The sequence below is a fragment of the Ascidiella aspersa genome, chromosome 2, assembly GCF_963924565.1.
Source record: "Ascidiella aspersa chromosome 2, kaAscAspe10.2, whole genome shotgun sequence".
NCBI classification, from domain to species: Eukaryota; Metazoa; Chordata; class Ascidiacea; order Phlebobranchia; family Ascidiidae; genus Ascidiella; species Ascidiella aspersa.
Window position 1 is genome coordinate 8,466,059 of NC_139448.1, and position 25,008 is coordinate 8,491,066.

The 25,008-nt window shown below is 36.0% G+C and overlaps 2 protein-coding genes across 2 annotated transcripts; both read left to right on the forward strand.

Annotated features, from left to right (window-relative positions):
- The first annotated feature begins 2,035 nt into the window (after positions 1–2,035).
- LOC146163420 (uncharacterized) lies at positions 2,036–12,295 on the forward strand. Its single transcript, XM_083382035.1, has 13 exons — positions 2,036–2,211; positions 2,794–2,975; positions 3,459–3,627; positions 4,329–4,523; positions 5,051–5,253; positions 5,781–5,856; positions 6,267–6,389; positions 7,301–7,458; positions 9,401–9,529; positions 9,740–9,881; positions 10,711–10,972; positions 11,367–11,409; positions 11,694–12,295. The coding sequence occupies exons 1-13, from the start codon at positions 2,059–2,061 to the stop codon at positions 11,749–11,751; spliced, it is 1,893 nt and encodes a 630-aa protein (XP_083238161.1). The 5' UTR covers positions 2,036–2,058; the 3' UTR covers positions 11,752–12,295.
- Positions 12,296–13,534: 1,239 nt separating this feature from the next.
- LOC146163421 (dynein regulatory complex protein 1-like) lies at positions 13,535–24,788 on the forward strand. Its single transcript, XM_083381936.1, has 16 exons — positions 13,535–13,675; positions 14,508–14,708; positions 15,239–15,422; positions 16,000–16,137; positions 17,498–17,707; positions 18,080–18,219; positions 18,908–19,042; positions 19,855–20,001; positions 20,688–20,850; positions 21,450–21,599; positions 22,024–22,111; positions 22,504–22,560; positions 23,008–23,113; positions 23,500–23,652; positions 24,274–24,376; positions 24,637–24,788. The coding sequence occupies exons 1-16, from the start codon at positions 13,557–13,559 to the stop codon at positions 24,691–24,693; spliced, it is 2,151 nt and encodes a 716-aa protein (XP_083238062.1). The 5' UTR covers positions 13,535–13,556; the 3' UTR covers positions 24,694–24,788.
- The last annotated feature ends 220 nt before the right edge of the window (positions 24,789–25,008 follow it).

Consider the following 25,008-nt stretch of genomic DNA (forward strand, 5'->3'; position numbering starts at 1 on the left):
ATTTATATAAACTATACAGACCAGACGTAAAAGTAGAATAATTGTCTGAACGATGAAAAGTTTTCACACTGCAAGGCATACAAATTTCCGAGATGACGTTACACGTCTAAAATAAGTAGGCCCAATTAGGAAACCTGAGGTATCGTTCGATGCTGTGCACAAACAAACATGCTCCTAAAATCTTGGTTTTAAACACATTTAAGAATTGTGGGGTGACTTGGTAATAAAAGGTCATGGCCTGGTAAAAAATTAGGCTACGTTTGCGTATTTGCAAAAATATTTTAGCGAAGCGCGGTTCAAAACCATTCCAGCTTACTTTTACCACTGATATAGACAATGCTGGTTTCTTTAGGGAGCCACAGCTTTCAGCCAAACCTTTAAAAGAACCCACCACACTAAAAGGGTTGGAAATCACTGATTTGGGACTTATTCCGTCAGGCACGTTTTTCCAAGTTACCTGAGATATCGTTGGATTTGCTGTTTGTGCAGCATCTACAGTAAGTTTAAGGCTTTAAAAAACGCTTCCGGTTGCGGAAAAGTTGAAATATTTCAACTTTGACGCTTTCGGTTGGAAGCGAGGAAATTTGTCGCAACGCGTTATGGGTGAACTGGACGACGTTTACGTTGGACGCCATACGTTAACGCTTCTAGTGTGAACCAGCCGTGTGTTTTGTGGCGTTTTATTGACTTACATTTACCCCGTGTTACGCCGTATAGGAGTGAACTGCTTTTTGACCGGTCGTGTCTCGGTTAAGCAACTAAGATTATTATAAATTTATGGGTTAAGATTCTAGTGACTCACAATTAGACCTTTTTTTAAAAAAACAGTTTAGGTTTGGGTGTTGTTTGGGTAAACTTGGCCCAATACCGGTTCATAGAACTCCTGTTCATGTTCAGTTCGCCTTTTTGATTTTAGACACTCTCAAACGTATAGCGGATTACTGAATAATAATAATTTTTAGGTTATTTATAAGTTTGCTACTTGTTTTGCCTTTGCCACATTTTAGTTTTTATTTGGTAATGATCATGATCATTTTTGGCTCATAGGATTTGTTTTTTGCGCTCATGGGATTGGTTATTTGTTAGCTTCGGTATGTTAGCAACATTATAAGGGTTGGCATTACAAAAGAAAAACATTAATAAAGTTTATTAGTTCAACTAATAAGAAACGTATAGCAGATAATTTTACTGAGCACGAGAGTATTTTAAATAAAATTTGCTGTTTAATATCAAAACATAGATGGACACAAAAACGGTAGAAAATACAAATCTGTAAAAGATATTTGAAAAAGTTTTTTGTAAACTTTTTTCGACTGATGACAAACCTTGCTTCGAAGTATTAAAAATATGGTGAGGCGAAAAAACGAAAATGTTCCACTTCTATTGGATGACGGACAGACACGGTAGAGTTTTGTTACCATTAATTATTATCATTTTTTCTAATGATTTTGGTTGGGTAAATTTTTAAATCTATTTCAGTGAAGTGCAACTATGAATTTTAAACAATCCTTTGAACTGTAAGCTGCCAAAAAAAAACATATTGCGAAAATTTAATTTGGGCAAACCTGTAACAAAATGCAACTATACTGTTCATAACAAAAAATATATAATCACAAAACAATAATACTAGAACCAGTCAAGACTTCAATTAATCAAGTACAAGCAAGGTACTTAAACCTAAAAATAAGCCTGCAACAAAAATTTAAATGACCATGAAGAATTTAAAGCCTGTCAGTAGGGCTTGGGTAAAGTTTTAGTTCTAACCCCACCATGCAATAAGTTTCTGGTGACCGTATTTTTTTTCTGGTGACAAGTTTACACACATTCTAGGAAGTTGTTAAATGAATTTAGCGAATGTTTCTCTTTTTCCATTTGTTATTTAGTGTAAAGTATTTAGCATTAGTTCTAATAACTACTAGGTATGTGTGCTGAAAGTTTAAGCAATATTTTTATCATGTTTATTCAGTTTAATTGTTTTTTTTACAAAAGTTGTATATAATAGAATGATTTAAAGTAGATTTTTTAATTAGGCAAAGAATCATCAGTTCTGCTCATCAAATGGAGAATGGCAGTTATGATGGAGACACTGTTAGTGATGGAAGGTTATCATTTGTAGAGCGAGACCCTGAGGCAAAACTAAAGGAAAAAAAGGGAAGTGGGCGTCAGATTATTGTCCTGGACATTGCGTTTATATTTCTTGAGTATCTGCAGGTGAGAAGGAAAATTTACTACCTTTTACTATCGAATGTAATGTAACTGTCTGATACACTGCATTATAAGTCGAACCTGGTGTATATGAACAGCATTAACCTAATGTCTGTCAACTTTAACCTTGACTTACAAAACTACGTGAAATTACAAAAACATGTCTGATAAAGTTCTAAATATTTGCCTGGATTTTACTCCATATTTTTTTTAGCAATTTGACTCCTTTATGTTTTGTAGCTGGTTTAAGAGATATACGGTTTACTGATATTTTCAGTCAATATTTTGATCCTACCGATTTATCGGTATTGGTAAGTGTTGGCCGATATTTTGTCCAATATTTATGAACATATGATATAGTACGAACATATAATATAGTTTTTCGTGAACAATAAAGAAATTTTATATTTTTTTTCCTAAAAAAATGTAATTAAAATGCAAAATGTAACTCGAAATAAATATAGGTACATAAAAGGAAATGTTATTTGGTTTTATCTTTTTCATTCAAATATTGACCATATTTTTCAAAAATAGTTCTAAAAAGTGATATCGGTTGATCTCTAGTTAGTATGTGCGACATTTTTTCAGTATTTTGCTCTCCTTCAATCGCTGTCACTTCGGTGGACGTGGCCACTTACATGGACCAGGGCAATGTCGTTTCTATTTCTATTCAATGTCGATGCCTGGGAATTTGCCAAGGTGACAAGTGGCAGTTATACAGCTGCCAGGAATGCCTTTGTGGCAAGTGACGATGTGCCAGTAAACTACAGGTAATAGCTTTTCCTGCCACAATCTAGAGTTATGTTGTTAATAATATTTTGGCGATAACAGGTTTAATGAATATATTGGATTGCTTCTATTCAGAAAATCCTGTGTATGCCAATTGTCTTGTAAATTATGTGTTTTCCTACTTCCAAACCAGATTTTCTCAACCCCTGGATTGTGACCAAAATTTTGATCCCTGTTTGATTTGGTTAGGTCGACGACTGCGGTAGCTCACATCGTTAGATTGATTAGGATTAGTTTTGAGAACGATTTCTCTAAATTTGAGAGTATTTTGGCTGCAATACGAACACATAGCCTGCCTCGCTGTTATATTTATGCTTTGATGTTTGACTCGCCGCAAAAAAATGTTGAAAAATACTGTTTTAAACTCAAGATGTAATTTATTTAAAATTTACTAAAAACATGAAAAATCCATTTAAATTTGCTAAAATTAATTAAATAATTTTATTCTTTTCGATTTTATAAAGAGTTATGTTGTTGGTGATGGTCATTCTGGCTGTAGTGACTGTTTGTCTGGCTGCTTTTGGATTGATTGCCAGGAAGATTTTCACCACCAAGCTGTGGTACCGCTCAATTTTGCTGTTGTGGAATCGCATAGCTGATAAAGTCACGCTTGCTTTCATTTTTGGTATTCAGGTGAGGGATAAATTTTTTTTGAAAAAATTGTTATTATTTTGGTAATGACAGAAAAAATATTTTAAATGGTCACCCATAATCTGTAGTCATCATAAAGAAGAAAGTTACATCACTAACATCAACCTTCGCAGAACATTTTCGTGTTTTTTAATAGGATAAAAAACAAAGATTTGACTGTCTCCATTCCTTCCAATGGTAGTCACAAATAAATATGAATATTTTTTCATAAAAATACTAAAGTCATAAAGTTTAATTGATTGACATTTTGCTGTTCACAAACATTTTAGCAATACCTTATGCCATCATCATGTTTTTACACTTATAATGGAATGTTTTTTTCAAACTACTGAAAAAATTGTATATATATTGTGTTTTAAAGTTTATTGATAGCCACCACAAAAAAAGTGAAGCTAAAATGAAAACAAATATTAGTATTGAATCAACTAAAAAAACAACTTCTTCAGAATCCGTGACAAATTAGATGTAATATAAAAATATAAGAAATATTCAAGACATGTATGAGTGCTAAATATACAGGTACATGGTTTTAACAACCATTGTATTTAAATACCCAATTCTGTCACAGCCTGATAATGGCATAACTTTTATTCGAATATGTATATATTGCCTCTGCCCTCAAATTAGCAATTTCTTTGGCATGCTATCCAATAAGGCTGTAATTACTTTTTTATTTTTTTCAGGCCTTGGCTCTCCCAATTGGGGTCCAACTCAGCAAGTTGTTCTGGTGTCTGCCAGCTTCAAATGTTATGGACGTAGAGAATTCTGTGCAATGTTGGAGTGGAGAACATATCGTCTACGTTGTGTTATCTATCCTAATTGCAGCTGCACTGTATATTGGCTTTCCTGTTTGGTTGGCTTTGAAGATCAACAAAGAGGTTTAAACATATTAGTGTTAAGGTCAACCTGTTTTTAATAAGCTGGGGTACAATATTTTTTTATGGTGTTCCTAACATCTAACGCTATATTTGGTGAATAAAGAATGGAAATAAGCATGGAATACCTATTACTAACTTACCAAACCGCAATATTTGTATTATGCTTATGATAAAAAAAAAATTTAATTTTTGAAACCTTTTACATTAACCATTTTTCTTTAATATAATTAATTATTATTATAGAAAAATAAACGGTCAACAGCAATTAATTATCTAGTCACGTGCGATACAATTGCGCTCAATTGAATGGATAAATTAAACGTAAATATGCGTTCAACGGAAATAACAAAATATTTTAGGCGAATTTTTCTTAAGCAAATATTGTTTTAGGTCGCAGCTATACAAACCCAACAGCGCGACACAGAACGAAAAACTGATTTTGTTTTTCTTGTAAATTATTATAATCTTTAAAGCGGTAACGCAGGTCGGTTTTGAAGCTCAAATTAGCATTTGCCCTTCTCGTTTAGGTAATCAGCTCGAATGCAGGCAAACACGAGGCTTATCTGCAACTAAAGCACTGTGAGAGGGTGCTCGACCTCGACACATCCTGGAACGACCGACTTTTTCTGACCTTTGCCAGCTACAACCGGTTCTGGGTCTACCACCGCCCGCTCCACCACGTATTCAAGTTTATCGTCTTGTGCTGGTACGCCACCCTGTTCAACCACAGGTAAGTTGTGCATAATATACACAATGTGTGTTCTGTCATTAAGCCCATCTGCAGTCGTACTGGCCAACTGTAAAGCCACACTTATATAGTATTCTAGTCTAGAGTCTAGATGCCTTTGGAGAGGTTACCCAAATCATAGCCTGACAGGTATGCCGTGCAAGCAAGGCCAGGCTGGAAAAATAACTATTTAAATGAAACAAATCACGGTGTAACATTTAAACTGGTCATATTACATGATTACTTTAAAGACAAACTGCGATTTTTTGACCGGCGTTTCATGAATTATTAGTTAAGTTAATAAACTTCTTGCGTAACACCGCTTGAAAATCACTAGCTTATTGGATAAATCGACTGCAGTTTAAATCGTACCATAACTTGGCCACCGTATGTCCTACAATAGGGAAGCAGTGCGTCTTTTTGTGTGTCTGTGACCCTGGTTAAAAGTGGCTGAATCTAGTTACCCTAGTTAAAATGCACAGGTGATATTAGTTTAAAACAACTTTTAAATCAGTGTCAATTATGCTCAGATTGGTTCAAGCGTCGCTGATTTTCGCTTTCTTGCTCCTGCATTTTTTCCTTACTGTTGTCAAGTTTCCATACAGGGTAAGAATACAGCTAACCAATTTGTGACAAAAAACGCACAATAAATATGATTGTATGGATGTGCAAGCAAGGCAAATTATCAAAACAGTAGAATTGCAACGCTAAATCTTTATTCACAAATATTGATAATTGGTAATTGATCAAAATTCACCAAATTGCTGAAAACGAACACAACAACAAAAACCTGTTAACAATATAACTAAAGCGATTCACGCTGTAACATTTTAATTTTTTTTGTAAATTATCGTATTAGGCCTACTTCTAAATAGGGTAATCATGTGGCACTAAACAATAAACGTAAAAACAGATTGTATTGAATTCTCTACTCGAGAATTACCGCTTTTAAAATGGTGTCTTAAGTTGAACTTACCTTAGGTAATTAATATATATATACTCATATTTTTTTGCAGGTCACTAGCTTAAACTTACCATACCTGTGGAGTCTCTTGTGCCTGATATGTTGTGCCGTGATCGGAGCCATGCAGAACATCGACGGGCTGCAGAACGCTTTTCTCCTTCCATCTTACATAGAGGTAAAGTTCGTTTCTTGTATGGCACACTTTCAAATATGTTTTATATTCGTAATACTTATTCATTTAACTCAAAGTTAAAATATTCATATATCTCAGCCTCAAAGCTAAATGTCTATAAAGGAATTATTTGCCTATAGTCTTCCGCATATTTGTCAAATTTTTCCAGTTCTAAAAATTTAACACGCCAGTTTAAATATTATATAAATACAAGTAAATTCAAAAAAGTCATTTAGAAAATGAAAACGAGTGACCGATGAAAAACATTTGAGGAACTAATTATAGTAATACGCTTTGTTAAATTGCTAACAAAATAGCTTGAATTCCATCGAAATGAACTTGTTATCCATAACATTATACTGATTTCCTGTGTTTTCTATAGCGGCCTGACAAATTTCTGAAACGATAAGATTACTAACTTTAGCTGATTGGTTGGTATTCGTCTTGCCTATATGCAGTGTTTTTTTAAGGTGTTTTGGGGGACCGTTTCGGTCAAATTTCTCCAGCGGTTTCCCAAATTTTGGACTTGCAACTTTTTGGTATTTAAATGAAGCACTTGCGGTCTCTTAAAACTACTTAGCGGTCACCCAAACCAAACCTTAAAAAAAACCTGCCTATATGTATTGCAATTGAAAAGATATAAGCTACCTGACTGCAATATAAATAGCTCTATTTAAATAAGAGACTGATGATGCCGTGATTGGCGAAATATATTTCTCTTTTATAAACTAGAACCTATAGTGACTGATTTTGACTGAGACAAGAAAGTCTAAAGTATATTGCTACCATTTGAAGTTATTGTCGTCATTAACGTGCTTTAGGGCAAGGAGTTTTTCTTCTTTTTACATATTCAGTTTGCACTACCTGGCTGCCTGTGTATTTCTTCATTTACACTGCCAAGTTACTACTTTTAGGGTGAGCTGATACTAATCAACAGCGCATGGATTGTCGGAATGGTGTTGTACGTGGTTTACTTCATCTTGAGAGACCAGCGCGTAATTTGCGCTTCAACACCACTCTGGCCTACTATGCTACATCACGGGATGGACGGACTTAATAAGAACACGAAACGGTAACTTGACTTTCATCATAAGCGTATTGCACTCACAATACGTGGTTAGAAAATATTCCATCAAACCACCATGTGCTATTTCACATTTACAATTATACCATATGCTGTTCCACCTTTGCAATTTACAGTTTGCGACATTGTGAATTTCGAAATTTGGTACTGCACATGCGCAACGTCGAACTCTAGATTTGGATAGTCCTACAATGTCTTGCTTGAGCCCCTAGTTCTACTCCGACTCCGCAGCCGTGGTTTTACGCAAGAAAAATTTGGTTTAGCCCGCGAAAATTCGACATATTTTTCTTATGAATAGTGTCAGTTTCGACTACAATGAAGCACAGCTTTCACCACACATTGTTAAAGCTGTCTGTCACTGTGTTCTCTTTTTACTATAGACCAGCGGTTCTCAACCTTTTTGTTCTCGCGACCCCCTTTAAGTTTTCGATAACTTGCGCGACCCCCCAAATATAGTGTATGATAAATAAACCTGAGTAAATAAAAAACACATTTTAAAATTGGCAAAATTCAAAAGGGAAAAAATCTAGTTTGCGATTGTATCAAATTTTGGATAAAATGTGCTATGCACAACAAGCTAAAGTTACGGTTTGAGCCAGGATTGCCAGAGATTTACATTTTGGGTCAAATAATATTTAGCATGAACCTAGTGCGAGACTAAAGGTAATTAATGGAGGTAACTGTTCTTGGTGAGCAGCCAAAATTTCTTACAAATTTATAAAACGGTTAGTCGATGTTTTGGAAAATGCTATTTAAAATGTTATGATACCGCTGAAAAGTAGAAATACTTTGCCTGTAACCTATTGTAAATCTAGCACAACTTTTATTGTTACTTGGCCTAAATTTCAATTTGGAACTAAAGCGCCCTATACTACACCTGACGCTTTAATACCGCATAAAATTATTGCAGAAATACGCATCAAAATCGCGCGAAGCGCGAACAATTTTTCAATTAACGTTGTTAAAGTTGGTATAAACAAAGTTTGTAGGCTTCGTGAGCCCGTGGTTTTACTTCATCCCACAATGTTTCAATTAAATTCGGTCAAATTAGGACAGAAAGCTTATACTGTCCCAATGATTTACAAACCGTCGGACACAGCAGTTAAATTAGGACAATTTTTTGTTTTTGGTTCAAATTTTAGGCCATCTGGCAATCCTGGTTTGAGCGTCCATTCATTCATTTTTATTAGACATCGTTTGACTGAAGCTAGGCTTGATTCATTAATTGAAAAGTGTAATCGTGACGTCATAAACGCGACAGGTTCACTGGAGCAAAAGTCGCACAAAGACAAATGTTAGACCGGCGGTTCTTTTGCTCCTTCAATACTGCTAAACTGTAAGTCCATATTGCCTAATTCTTATGATTATTTCCTGAACGAAATTGTACATGGCGACCCCCAAGACAGCCCTTTGCGACCCCCTTGGGGGTCGCGACCCCCAGGTTGAGAACCACTGCTATAGACAATAAAGCAAATACCAGATTTTCATTTGGTAAATATCCATAGTACCACCTTAGTCACATCGAAAAGGCTAAACATCTTTAGAGGGTTAGGCTATGTTGAAATGCATATTGTTGTTTTATATTGCAACAATTGTCGAGTTAGTTTTCACAGTCAATAATAGTTTCCATTTTTAAAGCACAGTTTCTTTACGCGGTTGGCCAAGTCGTAGGTGAAACTGCCAGTTGCCTAAATCTAACTGCCGACTGACAAGCGTTGACTGCCAGCTGTAGACTGTCAATTGCCAGCTGCCAGATTCCAGTGGACTAGCCTAACTACCAGCAGTCAATTTATAAATGTGCTAAAAAATTAAACTCTACGGGAAAACTGACAGACTTAGCTTAATGTACTACTTTTCTGTTTTTCAATTGAAAAAAAACCTAATCCTCTCTTCTTATACACGTGGTATTGAAAAATAATATTCTTTGCAGCTACATGGTTGCGGCTGTGAAGGGGCGACACGCGACACAGAAGGCTCTTCGCTTTCCCGCCCTTCTAGCTCCTGTGCACGAACTGGCTCATCACATTCAAGTCGTCAATGCTCTCGCACGCGAGGCCGAGTTAGTATTTTTTGGTTGTTTTTTACTTTTTAATGCCTGAGGACGTACAAAAAAAACGGTTAAATCTGTTCGGGTAAGTTGTTGCATTGCTCGGGTAATGCTTGATTGCCTCTGTTTAGCAATTCAATGTCACTAGGCATTTGCCTGAAAAACATATATAGAAAATATTTCAGAACTTGTCCTTGTACTTTGCCATTCCTCTTGCTTCAGGTACATCGACGATCCGCTCCACTCCTCGCTCCGAGATGTCCTGGAGGACCTGGTGGAGTTGCACGGCAAGCTCGTCCACCAGTCAATCTTCGCCGAGTCGCTTAAGGTCAAAGTTCAGAGCACCGTCGACAAGCTGGTCGAGGTAGGTGTGACGTCACTCGCCTGAGAGCGTTTTTTATTCTATGGTCAGTTTTAAACAGTGATTCACAAGCTGCGTATTCCGGCAAATTACCTTGCCTCGAAGATTGTCAAGTGTACTGCCAAACTTTTTTCAAATTATAACAACTTGTATTATATATAGTCAGGCAACTAGCATGGGATGTGCGTCATTTTTAGTAGTGTTTTGGTGCGTTGAAAGTCGAAAACTTATCTTGGGTTTACCCTGGCTTTCTTTTTTGCCCCTCAGATATGGTACACGAGCTTAATGAACTATACCTGAGCCGTTTCGGCTTGACCAGGACTTTTTAATCCATTTGACTTACTTTTAATTTTGAAGCTTTATGTAGGTCGGAAAAATAGTTTTAACGTTGATATTTTTCAAATAAAATATTTGCTCGTTTTTACACGCCCTTTCGTTCTATAGCAACAATTTAGTTAGACCGCTGAGTATTTTAAATTTCGCTCCATTCCGCTGTCTTTCGCAATTTAGTTTTCGATCTCAGAGACAAATTTAACTTGTTGACTGGGCTATAGAATTAAAACATTTTTCTCCCATCAGGTTCTCCCCTCCTGGCAACATATTTATAACCCTTCGGGCTATACTTACTCTTTTGCGCCCGTCTTGAACTTGTACTGCAGATTGACTGACTGTCGACTTAGAAGTTTCTGGCAAAACATTTATCGCTGCCCTTTCTCCTGGCGACTCTATTTATAACTCAATGTATTTACCTTACACTTCCGTACTTAACTTCCACTTAAAAGTTTCCTGCAAAACATTTTTATCACCGCTCTTTTCCTCCCTATCCTCCCAGGTTCTTCCCGCCTTCTCCCGTCGCCTCCGCCAGCGCCAGTTCGACCTGATCCTCGTGCCTCCTCTCCGACGACGGATGCTGCTCAAGATGTTCGCCGTCTCCTGCTTCCTGCGTTCTTCCTCCAGGGATGAGCGTCCTCACGAGCACGGAGTCCGCAAGCTCTGGAGCGCGCCTCCAGATCACCGTTACCATAGCAACTACGGGTACGACGAGGGCTTCCACGAGGGGGAGCAAGGGAGCGTGCTCGACCTCAATAACATTGGTGAGTTTTTTGTTTTTTTTATTTGGGGATGGTTTTGTGTTTTCGTGTTTGTCTTGTGCTTTTTCTGTAAATATAATTATATTACTGAGGAACTCACGCAAAAGCTTGATTATATATTTATTACCATACCTTTGATAATAAATTCCAAAGCCAAAAAGGTAGATTAAATCGACATCATCCAAAAAAGACAAAATAACTTTTTTATCAAGATGATGTCGATCTACTCGGCATTTTTGACTTGGACATTCTTTATTACCAAGCTACAATACAGATCCGCATTGTGCATCTAAATATATTAACATATATGAATAGTTGACTTTAAATTCATAAATTGAACAATTTGTGCTGAATACAAATATAACACTTTTTCAATTTGTCTATTTTTTTTATGTAGAACTGAATGAGAACCAAGGGCGTCCTGCGGAATCTGTTAACAGGTATGAAAGTGTTCTTTCAAGTATTTTCAAATAAGAAATATTTAATAATTTAACGCTTTTTGTAGTGAGTGTTGCTATTCAAGCCTAATTTTGAAACATTGCGATACGGCTATTATATATATATATATATAATGTCTTAGTTAGAGGATAAATAAACTTTTTTGAACCAATCATTGCTTAAAGTAAATACAGTAATATGTTTACTTTTATGGCCTTTGTTAAACTTAAACTATGCTAACCTATTGTGAATTATAGCAACCATCCCAATCCCAATATTTCTTTAGCTACGAAAGCTATCCATATCAAGCAGAAGACATGAGGCGAGACACCACTGAAGTCTGAGCTTTTAGAGCAGTTTTACAATCTCATTGTATCATCAATATAAATCATGAGTTTAATTTGAAAGTTACATGTACAATGCACATGCGACCATGCGTGTACAACTGCACAACAAATGCGATTTAGCCTTACTATCGCTTTTAGACAACTATACCGGCTTGCGTAAGTACAACAGAAGCTTTCGACAGAATATCTGAATCAGTCGTTTTATTTGGACTAATTAGTAATTATTGTGTTGTTTTTTATTATGGTTGTTTTGATCAAGTAGTTCAGCGTTCATCATGTTAAAATCGCCAAATCATTGTTAGTATTATTGTAATTAAAATTGTGTATAACTTGAAATTAAGTTGTTAAACATTTCATGCGTTCCGCAACATTTTTATGCCTTTACATTTATATACGACTTTACCACTGTAACATTTATTCACTGTAATATTTTCACGCTGTATTGGGCTGCCACTTTTGTGAGTACTTTGCAGTTCATTCCGTTGATTTTCCACATTAGCCCACTGTATCGCGGTTTAAGCACAGTAATACACATTTAAAAATCTGCAGTATGTTTTACAAAATAGCAGGAAGGTTTTTCTCATGTTTTTTATTTAATGCCACACTCTATTCTGTTGTGAATGAATGAATGAAAGACACACACAAACATATGTGTTTAATAACATCTGTGATCTAGCCCCTCGGAAGTTGCTTTATGACCAACGATCTATTCTGTTGTGTTAGAGTTTGTAAAGTAAATTGTAAATTTTGAAGTGCAAGGTCACGTATACCTAGTTAAGATTGCACATTACCGGCGGTGTTGTTTGCTTCAGTTGCTGTAAGGTGACTATCTTTTTACTTTTTAACATCTTACAATAATTTAGTAATTCATAAAGTATAGCCTACGGTACATTCAACTGTTTTAACGTCACCTTACAGCGCTCAACTAAAGCGAGAAAACAACATCGCCACCAAAATTTCAAAGGTGAACACGTTTACAGATGTAAAATGTTCGATTCTGATAAATAGTTTCAGCTTTTACTTATTTTAAGCCATACTATAAGAAAGAGACTCTTCTTAAATAGTAGGCTAGTTTATGAACAATTAATTACATTAAGTCTGAGCTTGGTGTAGCTCTTTCGTATTCAACATACCCATTAGTTTGGTCTTGTAGGACAGGTTATCGAGGTATTAAGAGTACTAAACTTAAAATCAAATTATAAAGTCGTTGGGTATTCAGTTTTTTGCGTCGTTAAACTCCAGTTAAAACTTCAAAAGGTAAAATTTGGTCCTGTGTGTGTGTGTTTGCGATATTTTCATAAAATTGTTTACCAAACAACATTTTTTCAGCGCAATATGCACTTAATCGATATTTTTAAAGAAAAAACAATGTTCACCTTCTTAACACGTGTAACATTCTCCCTTTTGTAAAAATAATGTGTCACTAGCGGCGCTGTATAAAGTTCGTAGTTATGACAACAACAAAGAAAACTCGGGGAAGCACCTTATTACAAAAGAAGTACAAACATTAAACCATTTTTTTGAGCTTATGCAAAATTTTTATCGTAGGTTTGGTCAGGTAAAAACCTGGGTGGTAGAGAAATTTTGTATATTTGTTTTTAGAACAATCTAAAGATAGTTTGGAACACAATACACGTTTTTTTTTAGTAAGTCACTTGATTTTTACACTGATGATGGCATGAGTTATTGCTGAAACGTCTGTAAATTGCGAAATGTCGCTTTTATCAAATATTATGGCTTTTATATTTTTATTGAAATCTAAAGATAGATCCTTTTATAAGTGTAGCATATTTTATAATAAAATGTTGTCAGCAACTGAAGATGAAGAGGACACTGGGCCGTCGCTTGAGTCTATTAATCCCGAGGAGAGAATACAAGCAAGAAGACTGAGGATACAGAAGCGAGTAGAACAACAAAAAAGGTTATATACTACATGATTAGCTTTTTTATAATTTGAAAGCCTACTTTTTTATATATATAGATTTGTTTGGCTTTTTAGCCTCTTTTTTGTTATATATTTGCCTGTTTAATACCTGGGCGCTCTTTCACTATTGTACGTAAAAATTAATAAAAAAGAAATTTTCTTCAAATGCCGCATACCACAGCACATATTGTTTGGGTTAGGGTGCGGGTTAGCGTTTGGTTGAGGGTGGGTCAAGTTATTATTAATAATAAACATAATATTACTTGACCCACCCTCACCCAAACGCTAACCCGCACCCTAACCCAAACAATATGCGTTGTGGTATGCGGTATTATTATTTTTTTTTTTGCATAACTTTTCACGTACATACGTGAAAGAGCACCAATACCTGTCTTAGCATTAATAGAAGTTAATCATCATAGTTTATCTAATTCGGAATATAATTGCTGTTTTGTAGTTTTCTGTATTTATTAACAATATCATGACCTGAACAGTTTACTCATTGATTACACCATATCAATGTGAGCTAATTTAATATAATTCAATTACTTATTTAAGTGCATTTTTTATTTCTTATTTGGCAATACATCATATTATTATTATGCCTAAAATATGTCAAATGTTTTCATTACTATAATACTAATAAATGTGTCAACATGTTAACCATATATTTGTTTCAACAGCTTTTGTTCCTATTTAGTTTAAACTTTATTGAAAGCCAGTCACCAACACAATATTTCCTTTTTGATATATATACATAGAAACCACAGTGCAAATCACTTAATAAATATCTCAGTTCTATAATAAAAATAATATTTTAAATTTTTAGAGAAGCACTGGGCGAGGATGTCGTTGCTAAGACAGAAGCGAGCGACGAGGTCGGTAAAGGTCGCGAACAGGTCGAGGAAAGTCGGAAGCGTTTGGTCAAGTTGCGAAGCGACGGATTCGAACTTGTCACCAATGTTATGGTGGCCGGTCATGCGCGGGAAATGCAACATCGTGTCGCTGAGGGTGAAAACCAACACACCAGGTCGGTTGATTAAATTTTCGCTTTTTTTATTTGTAGTTTTTTCTGTACTGTGTTCAATAATTTGACAGTTTCGTTCAACAGTGTAAAACTTTGCAACCAAATATTCAGTAAGGTAAAGTTATTCTATTAATATTTTAAAAATCTTCTTGTTTTTACTAATTATATCAGTGAGCTAACTTTCAAATCTGTTTCTTCACACCAAACTTAATAATTATGCGAATACTAGCCTCCACTAAAATATAATGTTTTAGTACTAGAAGTAATTGTTGGTTGTTGTGATTGCCGCGATTGTTATATTATTATATTAAGCATTTTTTAACAATTGGTTGAATGACAAATTAAGTTTTTTAGGGGGCTTGCATGCCAGTTTTTATTAGGTCTCGGGCCAAATGTGGCACAAATGTGTGCCGCTTGTTGGACACCCTGATTTAACAAATTGATTATTCTAGGGTTTTCTAAAAATACCTAAATTTATCCCAGATTTAAGCCTTTTACAGATTTATATCTTTATTCTTATATTTTACTTTTAGAATTGAAAAGCTTGAAGCAGAGGCCAAAGCTTCTTCGGAGAAATTTGATGAAATCAGCCGCCGATGGTCAGCGGCTCGCATGAAGGAAGTTCCAAACGACCTTCATGAGATGCTGGTGGAACAGACGAAAGCATGTGACACTGTGGTTGACGAAAAGAATAAACTGATCAACCAGCTTCAACTGGTATGTACAACTTTTTACAGAGTTTGTTTCCTTTTGTAAAAGTGTCTCAAATCTTTCCACTTTTGTTATACTCAGTTGTTGCATTCCTGTGTTGTTTTTTGTACAGGGTTTCCAAGTCTTCGGGTCTTTAAAACTATTTGAATGTCTTAGAATTGATTTGTGTATTGAAAAGTCTATAAAAAACCCTATATTTTTCTAAAAATCTTTAAATAGTTTTTCAATTCATTTTTTAATGGTGCTTTAAGTTATGTGTTCAGTAAAACCACTGATTTTTAACTGTTTTTTATTGTGTTGACCAGGGCACTTTTACTGCTTTGTTTTTGAATTTTTTTAAAAAAGCTTTAAAAAGTCTTTGAATGTCTTTGATTTTGTTCATAAAACTGTGTGGGATCCCTGATGTAGTTATTTTATATTATTTACATTTTGGAATACAGTTTGCTTTTGAAAAAGTGTTTAGCACTTAAAATTTGAGTAAATTAACCATGTCTTGACAGGCCGTCTAATGTTGACTTTGCAGAGTTTTAACTAATTTACAAATAAATCTTTAATAATTTTGTTTAAACTGTGGTGAATGCAGGAGTTGAAGCAGAAAGATGATGAATATGTGAAAGATTTAAAGAAGCAATCTGAAGATGTGGATCTCATGATTGAAAGGATGGAAGAACAAGTGAAAAATCTCACAAAATCATATCGCGATGAATTGTTCCAAATAGAGGTAATTAACCATTCTGATTTATATTCTAAAAGTAAACTCATTGTAAATGTTTGTTTAAAACTATCTTGATTTAATCTAAATCAAAGGTTTTTCACCCGAAATGTTTAAATATATGCAATTAGTTCTCTTAATGAGTTTTGGTCTTTTAGTACCAAATAAAGATAATCGAATATATTGAAGGTTATTTAAAAAAATGAAAATTTGTATTCGGCAGGATAATAAATTGTGTTTTGGTTGGTCAAAATCGTTTAAACTCATAAGCGTCCTGGAGGTTGCAGACCCGAATTCAGACGCTTTTGTATAGATCAGCCGTTATCAACCTCCTATTGATTTTGTCCCTTGCTCTATAATAAAAGGAAGGTAGACTGTTTGTGATATTTAAATTTCAACTTTAATAAAAAGTTGAGCCAACGCATGAAGCAGTGTTGTAATGACTTAAGTCAATGACTTGACTTAAGTCTTTTGGACAACTGACTTGATTTGACTTAAGTCTTTTGGGCAAATGACTTGGGTTGAAGTCTTTTTTTAATAAAATTGAGTTAATTATCCATATGTTTGCAAATTAAACAATTTGCTTGCTTTATGTTCCTTTTTCTTTTTTTTTAGTTCAGTTATTGCTCATAATCCTACGAGTTTAAAATTCCAATAGTTCAACGTGTTATTTTTACTACGAGAACGTGATTTCTATGACTTGACTGGGACTTGACTTGCGCAACCGATGACTTAGACTGAGACTTGACTTGTTATTTTTTCAAAAGACTTGACTTGGACTTAAGTTATTTTACAAATGACTTGGCTGGGACTTGAGTCGTTTCGATTGTTTACAACACTGCTATAAAGTAACCATTGAAGCCACAAATATGAGTTACACTAACGACTAATATAATTGATACTGTGTCACTTGGGCTTTGCAATATCACACTAGTACTACGTACTGAATAGCTCTGCTTAGTGAAGACCGTTTTATGGCCCCTAAGGCGGCCCAACAGCCCCGGCTGTGAAAACCTGATATATATATTTTTTATTAATTGTAAAATGGCGAAACGAGCACAAGAAAGCAAATTATGATAAAAAAGCTCTCATACAGCTAACGACCATTTACTTTTGTGTATTGGCAAGCGGAATATCGCTCGGAAATTTTCACAGAAGATTAATCGCGAAAAGGCGTAAAATAATCAAGGCAGCATATTTACATTGATAAAACATAACTTGCACAATTCACAAATGCTTTAAACAGTTCCTCATTCAGCACTCCAAAGAGTACCGGCCCGGGGGGGAATACACGATATTTGTAAGGTCATACTTAACCCCGCGCTCACATTTTATTCCAGTATATACATTACAATCTCCCTTACCGCAGGACGCCTTCGTCGACGAACGACGTTCAGTGCTTGGTACGCAGCGCCGCAAGTGGTCGTCGACGATGCAGCAGCGACGCGATCGTGAGGAGGATTACCTGAAGATGCGCTTCCGTCGCGTGGGAGACCACGAGCTGCAACTCGACTCGCTTCGCACGCACGACACCGAGGAGTACAACATGGTTAAGATCAAGCTCGAGACTGACGTGCAGGTTTGCCGAAGTTTGATGGTTTTGTTTGAGGTTCGGTTTATAATAAAAAAACCTAAAATTTGGGATTTTTTTGAGCTTTTTTGTGTGGCGTAATTTTTGTATTTTTTAATGTATTTCGGATCGGGTGACGTTTGGCTCTTTTAAATTAGTTAAATTTGCGTTTGTTCTCCCGGACCAAGGTCGGTTTAAACTGGAAATGTATGTTGAAGTCAAATTAAGCTAATTTGGATTAAATTTAAAAATAAAATACAATTTCATACAGCCCAGTATTCTTTTGATAAACATTTATTTTTTTATTTGCTTCATTGAATAATAATTACAGTATCTTACACCTATAGTTTTCTATAGTTATCAGTCTGGTTTGTGTTTTAGATACTGGAGCAGCAGCTGCAACAGATGAAGGCCACCTACCAACTGAACCAGGAGAAACTAGAGTACAACTTCCAAGTACTCAAGAAACGTGACGAGGAGAACACCATCACCAAGTCCCAACAGAAGAGAAAGATCACTAGGTAGGGACTCGCTATAATGCTGCTTTGATTGGTCACCGAAATAATACCTCAATTAAAACTATAGAACTATCCAAGGTTTAAAACCAGGCGGTAGTCTGAGGGTCATATGGAATGGTTAACCCAGTAATTCTCAACCTTTTATTGCTTACGGCACCCTCAAAAATAGTAAATAGATTTTAAACAGCCCGACTGGAATTTTTGTGAAGTATTTTACTAAAAAGTCACTATAAATAGAAGTGAAAGAACACAATCAACAAAATTCTTAAATACCTCTCTGTACCCATGAGAATTAGAAACGACACACATTGGCGCCGCGGCACCATTTTTGAATACAAACTCAGCCCTCAAACCCACACACATGCTTTACAACTAATTTTTCGTTAGGCCCAATGATGATGCAATTCGCTATGATGTATTGTTTGGGGTTTTAAAGGCATTTTTACAGTGTACTTGCCATTTGCCTGAATTTTGTTTACGAAACTGTAAATATCACTATGATGCAAAACCTGAAAAGAAAACAAACGCCGCAAAGGGCGACACGCTCTTTCTTGTGTTTTTTTGGATTTATTGTTTTAATTTTTTTCCGCTATTTAAACTGTCAATGGCATTATGGTGTGGCACACAACATAACGTTTCCCACTCCCCCCCAAAACGTGCATTTTAAAATGAGTTGTGTGTCGCTTTACAGACTACAGGACGCACTTAATGGCTTCCGACTAAAGTTGACAAAACAGGAGCGACATTACAAGGACGAGAATCAAAGCTTGGTGGACGAATACAAGCGCATCGCCGACCAGTACAAGGAACTGCATAAGAAGATGCGGTAGGCGTCTAATATCTTTATTACGAGCAGTATTTCATGAAAAGCTACACGGCAAAGATTCCAAATGCCCTGAAATTTGTTAGTGGTTATCAGATATAGTTAGACCTTCTTAATCGAAATTAAAATACTTCAGTGAAAAATGCAGCCTAACGGTTAAAAATTGCTGTCTAAAGGTCAACTCTGAGTCAGGTAGGAAGGAAATTGTTCACTCATACTATTGTTATTTAAATTATTGACGAACGATATATTTGAGCGATTCTTCAATAAATATTTAATTCACTATTTTTTAATGAGTGCTGATTTTGAATTTTAAATTATTTTCATTTGCTCGTTTAAAGTAACTAAATTATCAACATATGAATTCCAGTTTTAGTGAAAACCCTTTTTAGCTTACACTAGTCAAGACTGAATGAAATCAGTCGACCAACAGTGATTTGTTTCCAAGGTAATAGTCGTTTATATATTCCAACTGTTTTTGATGCCGCTATCTTGGGCTACGACTTACAAAGTGGCATAAGTGCCCTGCAATGTAAGCAACTGAGATTTGGGTAGTTGAAAAACTAATGTTGAGTATTATGAACGAAGAGGATAATTTTTATTTAGTAATATTAAAAAATGAATACTACCTTTTAAAAAGTCTACTTTGAGCAAATAATTACATAAAGAAAAACCCTGCAAAGATTCCAAATGCCCTGAAATTTGTTAGTGGTTATCAGATATAGTTAGACCTTCTTAATCGAAATTGAAATACTTTAGTGAAAAATGCAGCCCAACGGTTAAAAATTGCTGTCTAAAATAACTCCTCCGCTCAGGCACTTTTCGGCCACGGACCGTAAGAAGTTCGAGGACGTGTGGAGAATGAACGAGGAGGAGGTGCACATGCTGGTGGAGAAAGTCCTCCAGGCAGACGAAACCATCCACCACCAGCAACTAGGACTCCACTGGCATCCTCCGGACCTGTGAGTGACGTTTTCTCTATACGGGCTCCAGCCATAAGACCAAGAAAAGAACAACATCAATTTCGGAATAAAACACAATTCAGAATAAGACCAAAATAGGACTAATACCTAATTGTCGTAATACCATCTAAATCGGAATAAGTTTTAAACCCGTCGGAACAAGACCTAAATGGTCAGAAGCAGGCCTAACAGCACTTTACAAAACTAGGTCTTATTATTTGTTCCCATCTACACGTGCTTGTTTTTATCGTTTTTTATTTGCTTAAAATTAGTTGTTAAATATCACAATTGAGATTGCACCTATAACGTCCACAGCATAAAGAAACTTCTGCTTAAGCACCGAGGTGATTTTGAAAAACTCGGTCATTGTCAGTCCAATGACTGTTTGTTGGTTCTATTGTTCGCTTTAATTCAGTTTAGAATTTGTAGGTTTTTGTTTTTGAAATCTTCCCAAATCGGCCAGTTTGTCTTTTAGAAAAGCTGCCGATCCCAATGTGTTTTTCAACAAATTTTGCTGACAGAGAAGACCACTGCGCATATTTTTGGCGGAAAACACCGCAATTGTTATACTCCCTAGTGCTCAAAATGTAAAAAATTGTATGTATATATATTATTATTATATATATATATATATATTTAAAGTAAAAAAAAAGTCTTGAAGAGAATCTCTACATATCTTGCTGCAGTAAATTCGTAAAGTCGAGTGGTCCGCTTGAGGTTCAGGGCATCGACCCGCGCCCCACCGCCACCTCCTTTGCCAAGCAAGTGCTCGGGGCAACTGACACGGTCGGCGCCGACAAAACCGATTTGGAGGAAGGGACGGACGCTACGACCGAAAAACCCACTAACGTGAGTGGGACGCTATTATCACCACATCTTTACTTTATTTAACTATTCTCGACGGGGTAGCGCTTTGCGTATTTGGCCATCGTTGGTTTCGACACAACCTAAAGTGTTTTTTATTGGGTGAGGAACATTGAGCACCGGGAGACTTGTTTTCGCCAAAATACCCCGAATACATAACAATGGATCAAATTTTATTACTCGCAGGACTATAGGCCTTCTGAGTTAATTTAAACAAAAAATAGCAATGTTATTCATTTCCTAAACGGCTAGAAAAACAAAAATTCGGAGTCGTATGTTGGTAAGCTGAATTTTGAAAGTAAAAAAAATCAATATCCCAAAACTTACTGAAAACGTAAACGATAAGGAGTCATATTATATTACTATTTAAAACTGAAGCGTTATCATAGAAGCTTTAGTTTATTCAATGTTTTGCGTTAGTCTTACTCTCTTTGACCGTATATCCCTTGCGGGTTTTTTAAATCAAGCACTATAAGGTCGGTTGCTTGGCCCGCCGACAGGACTTAAAACAAAACAACTCAATCTTCGCTATTCAGCATCCTAAGCACAAAGCTCAACAACGATTTTTATTTCTTATCTCACAGGAGGAGCGCCTGTCTCTGGGAACCATTAAGAAACTGCTGGAAGTTTTATGCGACGAGACCGGCTTCCTTGTTGAGGAGAAACTAAACAAGCTGCTGCTGCCTCTGCAGAACGACGAGCGATCGCTCATCAAACTCGACGCCATTTTCAAGGTGGTTTATTTCGCCGGCAATTGATACCGTGTTATATTTGAGCTGAAAAAAGTAATTTGGGTTGCTGTGCGTGGTCTGTTATTGCGATACTTTGGTCTGGTTAGAAATACAAATTCACTTTGCTAATGGATTTGCTTTGCTTTTTTGTTGGTTGATAACTGAATTTTGATGAAATATTTGTAAGAAAATTTTGATGAATATTTGTAGTTAACAATTACATACCGGATTACCGAAACATCGGTTGCTGTAGCTGTTGATAACGCTTTCTAAATTGTTTAATATAAATTGTTTAATAGCCATCTTTACTTTGCTTGTAGCTAAACGCAAACTCACGTGTCTTGATTGAAATTCAATAGACTTTACTACACCGTATGAGAAAATAATGAAAAAAAGACTTTATATATCTTTTCTTATTTTTAATCAGGCCCTCAACATCGAAACTGAGGATGACGTCACCAAACTGGCCAATTTCTTTAATCAACACGGCAAGGTTTTGGTCAACTCGGAGTCAGGTAGGAAGGAAATTGTTCACTCAGAATATTGTTATTTAAATCGGTGACGAACGATATCTTTCAGTGATTCTCGAATAAATATTTAATTTAGGCAGTGCTGATTTTGAATTTTAAATTATTTTCATTTGCTGGTTTAAAATAACTGAATTATCAACATATGAATTCCAGTTTTAGTGAAAACCCTTTTTAGCTTAGACTAATTAAGAATGAGTGAAATCAGTCGGCCAACACCGTTTTGTTTTTAAGGCAATAGTCGTTTCCATATTTGAACTGTTGCTTGATGCCGCCATATTAAGCCACCTCTTACAAGTGGTTCATCCATGTATTAATATACACATTCACTTTTGATCAATTTTACATCGACTGTGACATTACAAATACCTTTTACACAGGATTGGATGACAGCGCAGAAACGGCCGACGACGCAGAATCGCTAAAGTTAGATCAAGGTTTGTCTTTTTAAACAGTTAAATGATTATTTTTCTAAGGGGTCCAAGAATGAATGTTTTTTTGTAAAAACTGACTCTCTAAATACAGTTTCTGAACGAAACTGTAGCTTTTAATTCTAATATCGCAACCCCAAGCTTCCGAACTTCAAGTCTAACCAGTGGTGGGATTCAATTTTTTTGCCAGCCGGTTCTATCACAAAAGTCATCATATATTTCAGCCGGTTCTGTTACAAAAAGTCATATTTTCCGGAAAATAATCAAATAAAAACAGTTGTAAGAACAGGATGCAACCGCGGGTTCCAGCGAATGTTGCGAACTGCGAATCAGCTGAATCCCATCACTGAGTCTAACCCTTTTATCACAGTTACACTGAATAAATAACTTACAACTCCGTTTTAGAAAATTGTTAGCACGGCTTTGTTTCATAATGTCGCATCCTTTGTTCAGGCGGAGAAGCCGGTAGCACTGTGTCCGACTCTGGAGGTTTGGTTCAACCCAACCAGGTGCTTCCCATCCTGAAGAAGTTCGTACAGGAACACATCAAACCGACCAAGTGAGTGTTTCCCCTATAATATGTCCGGCGTGCAGTGAAATACAGTATTTGGTGCCCGAGTTTGAGGTCGTCACCTGAATGCAGTCAAACAAAGGATAAAATTTGACAGACAAATTAAACATATATTTTTAATTTTTTTTAAGGTTGGGCTTCTACTGGATTTGTATTACCAAAACGAATTGTCTTGGTTATCAAACTAATTTCAAAAATGTCTTGACTTGGACTTGGTTAGCTATTATTTAAAGCTTCAAATTAGGCCGTTAGTTATATTGCAAATCAATTCTTAGACTTTAGCTATTTTGCATATGCATTGATCTCAACTTAATTCTGTTCAAAATAACACACTACAAAGTCTGCAACACTTCTTTTTACAATTTTTTATCCAGGGAGCGTCAGCATTCGAACGCCACTGAAGGCCTGGGTGCAGCCAACCGAGACGCATCTCAAGACGCCGCTTACTGGGAGTCGATGGCAAACGTGATCGACGAACACAAGCTCAAGATGTGGGACGCCCTCGCCGAATCCCTATCATCGTACCAGTAAGTGATCTTAACATACGGTTTTAAGGGGTTTGTGTTGGTTAGTGTGGTTGGTAGCCTGGAAAAAGCGCTAGCTGAATCGCTCCTCTCTTACTCGTGGGTAATTTATATGTTCAAGTTGGAAATAAATTTCTTTTTCACTGTCTTATAGGGAAGAACAGACCATTAGTGTAATAGCAATATGATGCAAACTTCAGGCAAATCATTGATTTCCTTACCAGTAAGTGATTACGTTTTACGATAGTATCGCAAATGGCGGTCGTTACCAGTTAGAACAGCGTCGGTGCTCGTCCAATTAGTTAAGGGTGTCCTAATTTTTATTCAGTAGTTTTTGCTGGGTTTGCCTGCCAAAAAGATATGTTAGATTTTCTGAAATAATCCAGAATTGCCTGACGCCTCTTCTAGCAGACCAATTAGTGTTCTTCAGTGAAAGCATTCGTCAATGGTTAAAAGTGCTTTGAAGAAAACAATAATGATAACGGTTTCATATGCCAGGGAAATACATTTTCCTGTCGCGGTTTTAAAATGTAAAAGATCGCAAATAGTATCAACAATACCATCAAATCTCAATTGTATGGTTGGCGGTAGCTCTATATTTTAACGGAAACGCCTCTATTTTAGTTCAACTCTCCAGGAACGAGCAAGTCGCATTAGAGAGACCGACTCACTTCGTCAACAAAATGCCGAGCTCAGAATGCTACTTCACCAGTACATTTCCTCGAAGGTAGGCCGGTTTGCCTAAGCCTGAATGGCAAAACTATATGCTACTAGAATGCCGATTTGCCGTGTTTTATCGTTGATCTTTAAAAGTTTTTCATGACTTAATTTGGTGAAATAGCCAAAGTACCAGAATTAACTCCTGACTTCTGGTGTGGACTAGCAACTGTATGTGTACAACAATTAAAAGTGTGTATCCTGTAGAGCTAAACCGTTGTAACCCTTGCAAAAGAAAAAATAACCACGCTGCAATTTATTTCGTAACAGGTCAACCAGGAATTAGAAATTCCGCCGACCAGGATTTTGCAGTTGGAATACAGTTAGATCGTTCATCGTACGCTTTTCAATTGAGTGTAAAATATAATGTTGTGATGAAACGTTTCGTCGTCTTGTTGTGTACAATAAAGTATTTCGCTTATTACAGAATTTTAAGATACCTTATTCGCTATGAAGGTAATTTCCCTTTTGACGATGGATTCAGTACTTTTTTGTTAGTGTTTTTGAAACTTCCCGCTATTTTGTTTGATAGCTATGTTTGATCTGAAATGATAATTATAGTGGTTACATAATTTTGGCGCATGGGAAAAAACTACCACATATTTTTTTGTTGAATTATAATGGCTAAAAATCTATAGTATT

Bases quoted from the DNA above. Each gene is read 5' to 3' on its own strand.
- LOC146163421 (XM_083381936.1), top strand. From the start codon at position 13,557: ATGTTGTCAGCAACTGAAGATGAAGAGGACACTGGGCCGTCGCTTGAG. The intron at 23,114-23,499 runs GTGAGTGTTTCC...TTTTTTATCCAG, and splicing joins GAACACATCAAACCGACCAA to GGAGCGTCAGCATTCGAACG. The intron at 24,377-24,636 runs GTAGGCCGGTTT...ATTTCGTAACAG, and splicing joins ACCAGTACATTTCCTCGAAG to GTCAACCAGGAATTAGAAAT.
- LOC146163420 (XM_083382035.1), top strand. From the start codon at position 2,059: ATGGAGAATGGCAGTTATGATGGAGACACTGTTAGTGATGGAAGGTTA. The intron at 6,390-7,300 runs GTAAAGTTCGTT...TACTACTTTTAG, and splicing joins TCCTTCCATCTTACATAGAG to GGTGAGCTGATACTAATCAA. The intron at 7,459-9,400 runs GTAACTTGACTT...TATTCTTTGCAG, and splicing joins CTTAATAAGAACACGAAACG to CTACATGGTTGCGGCTGTGA.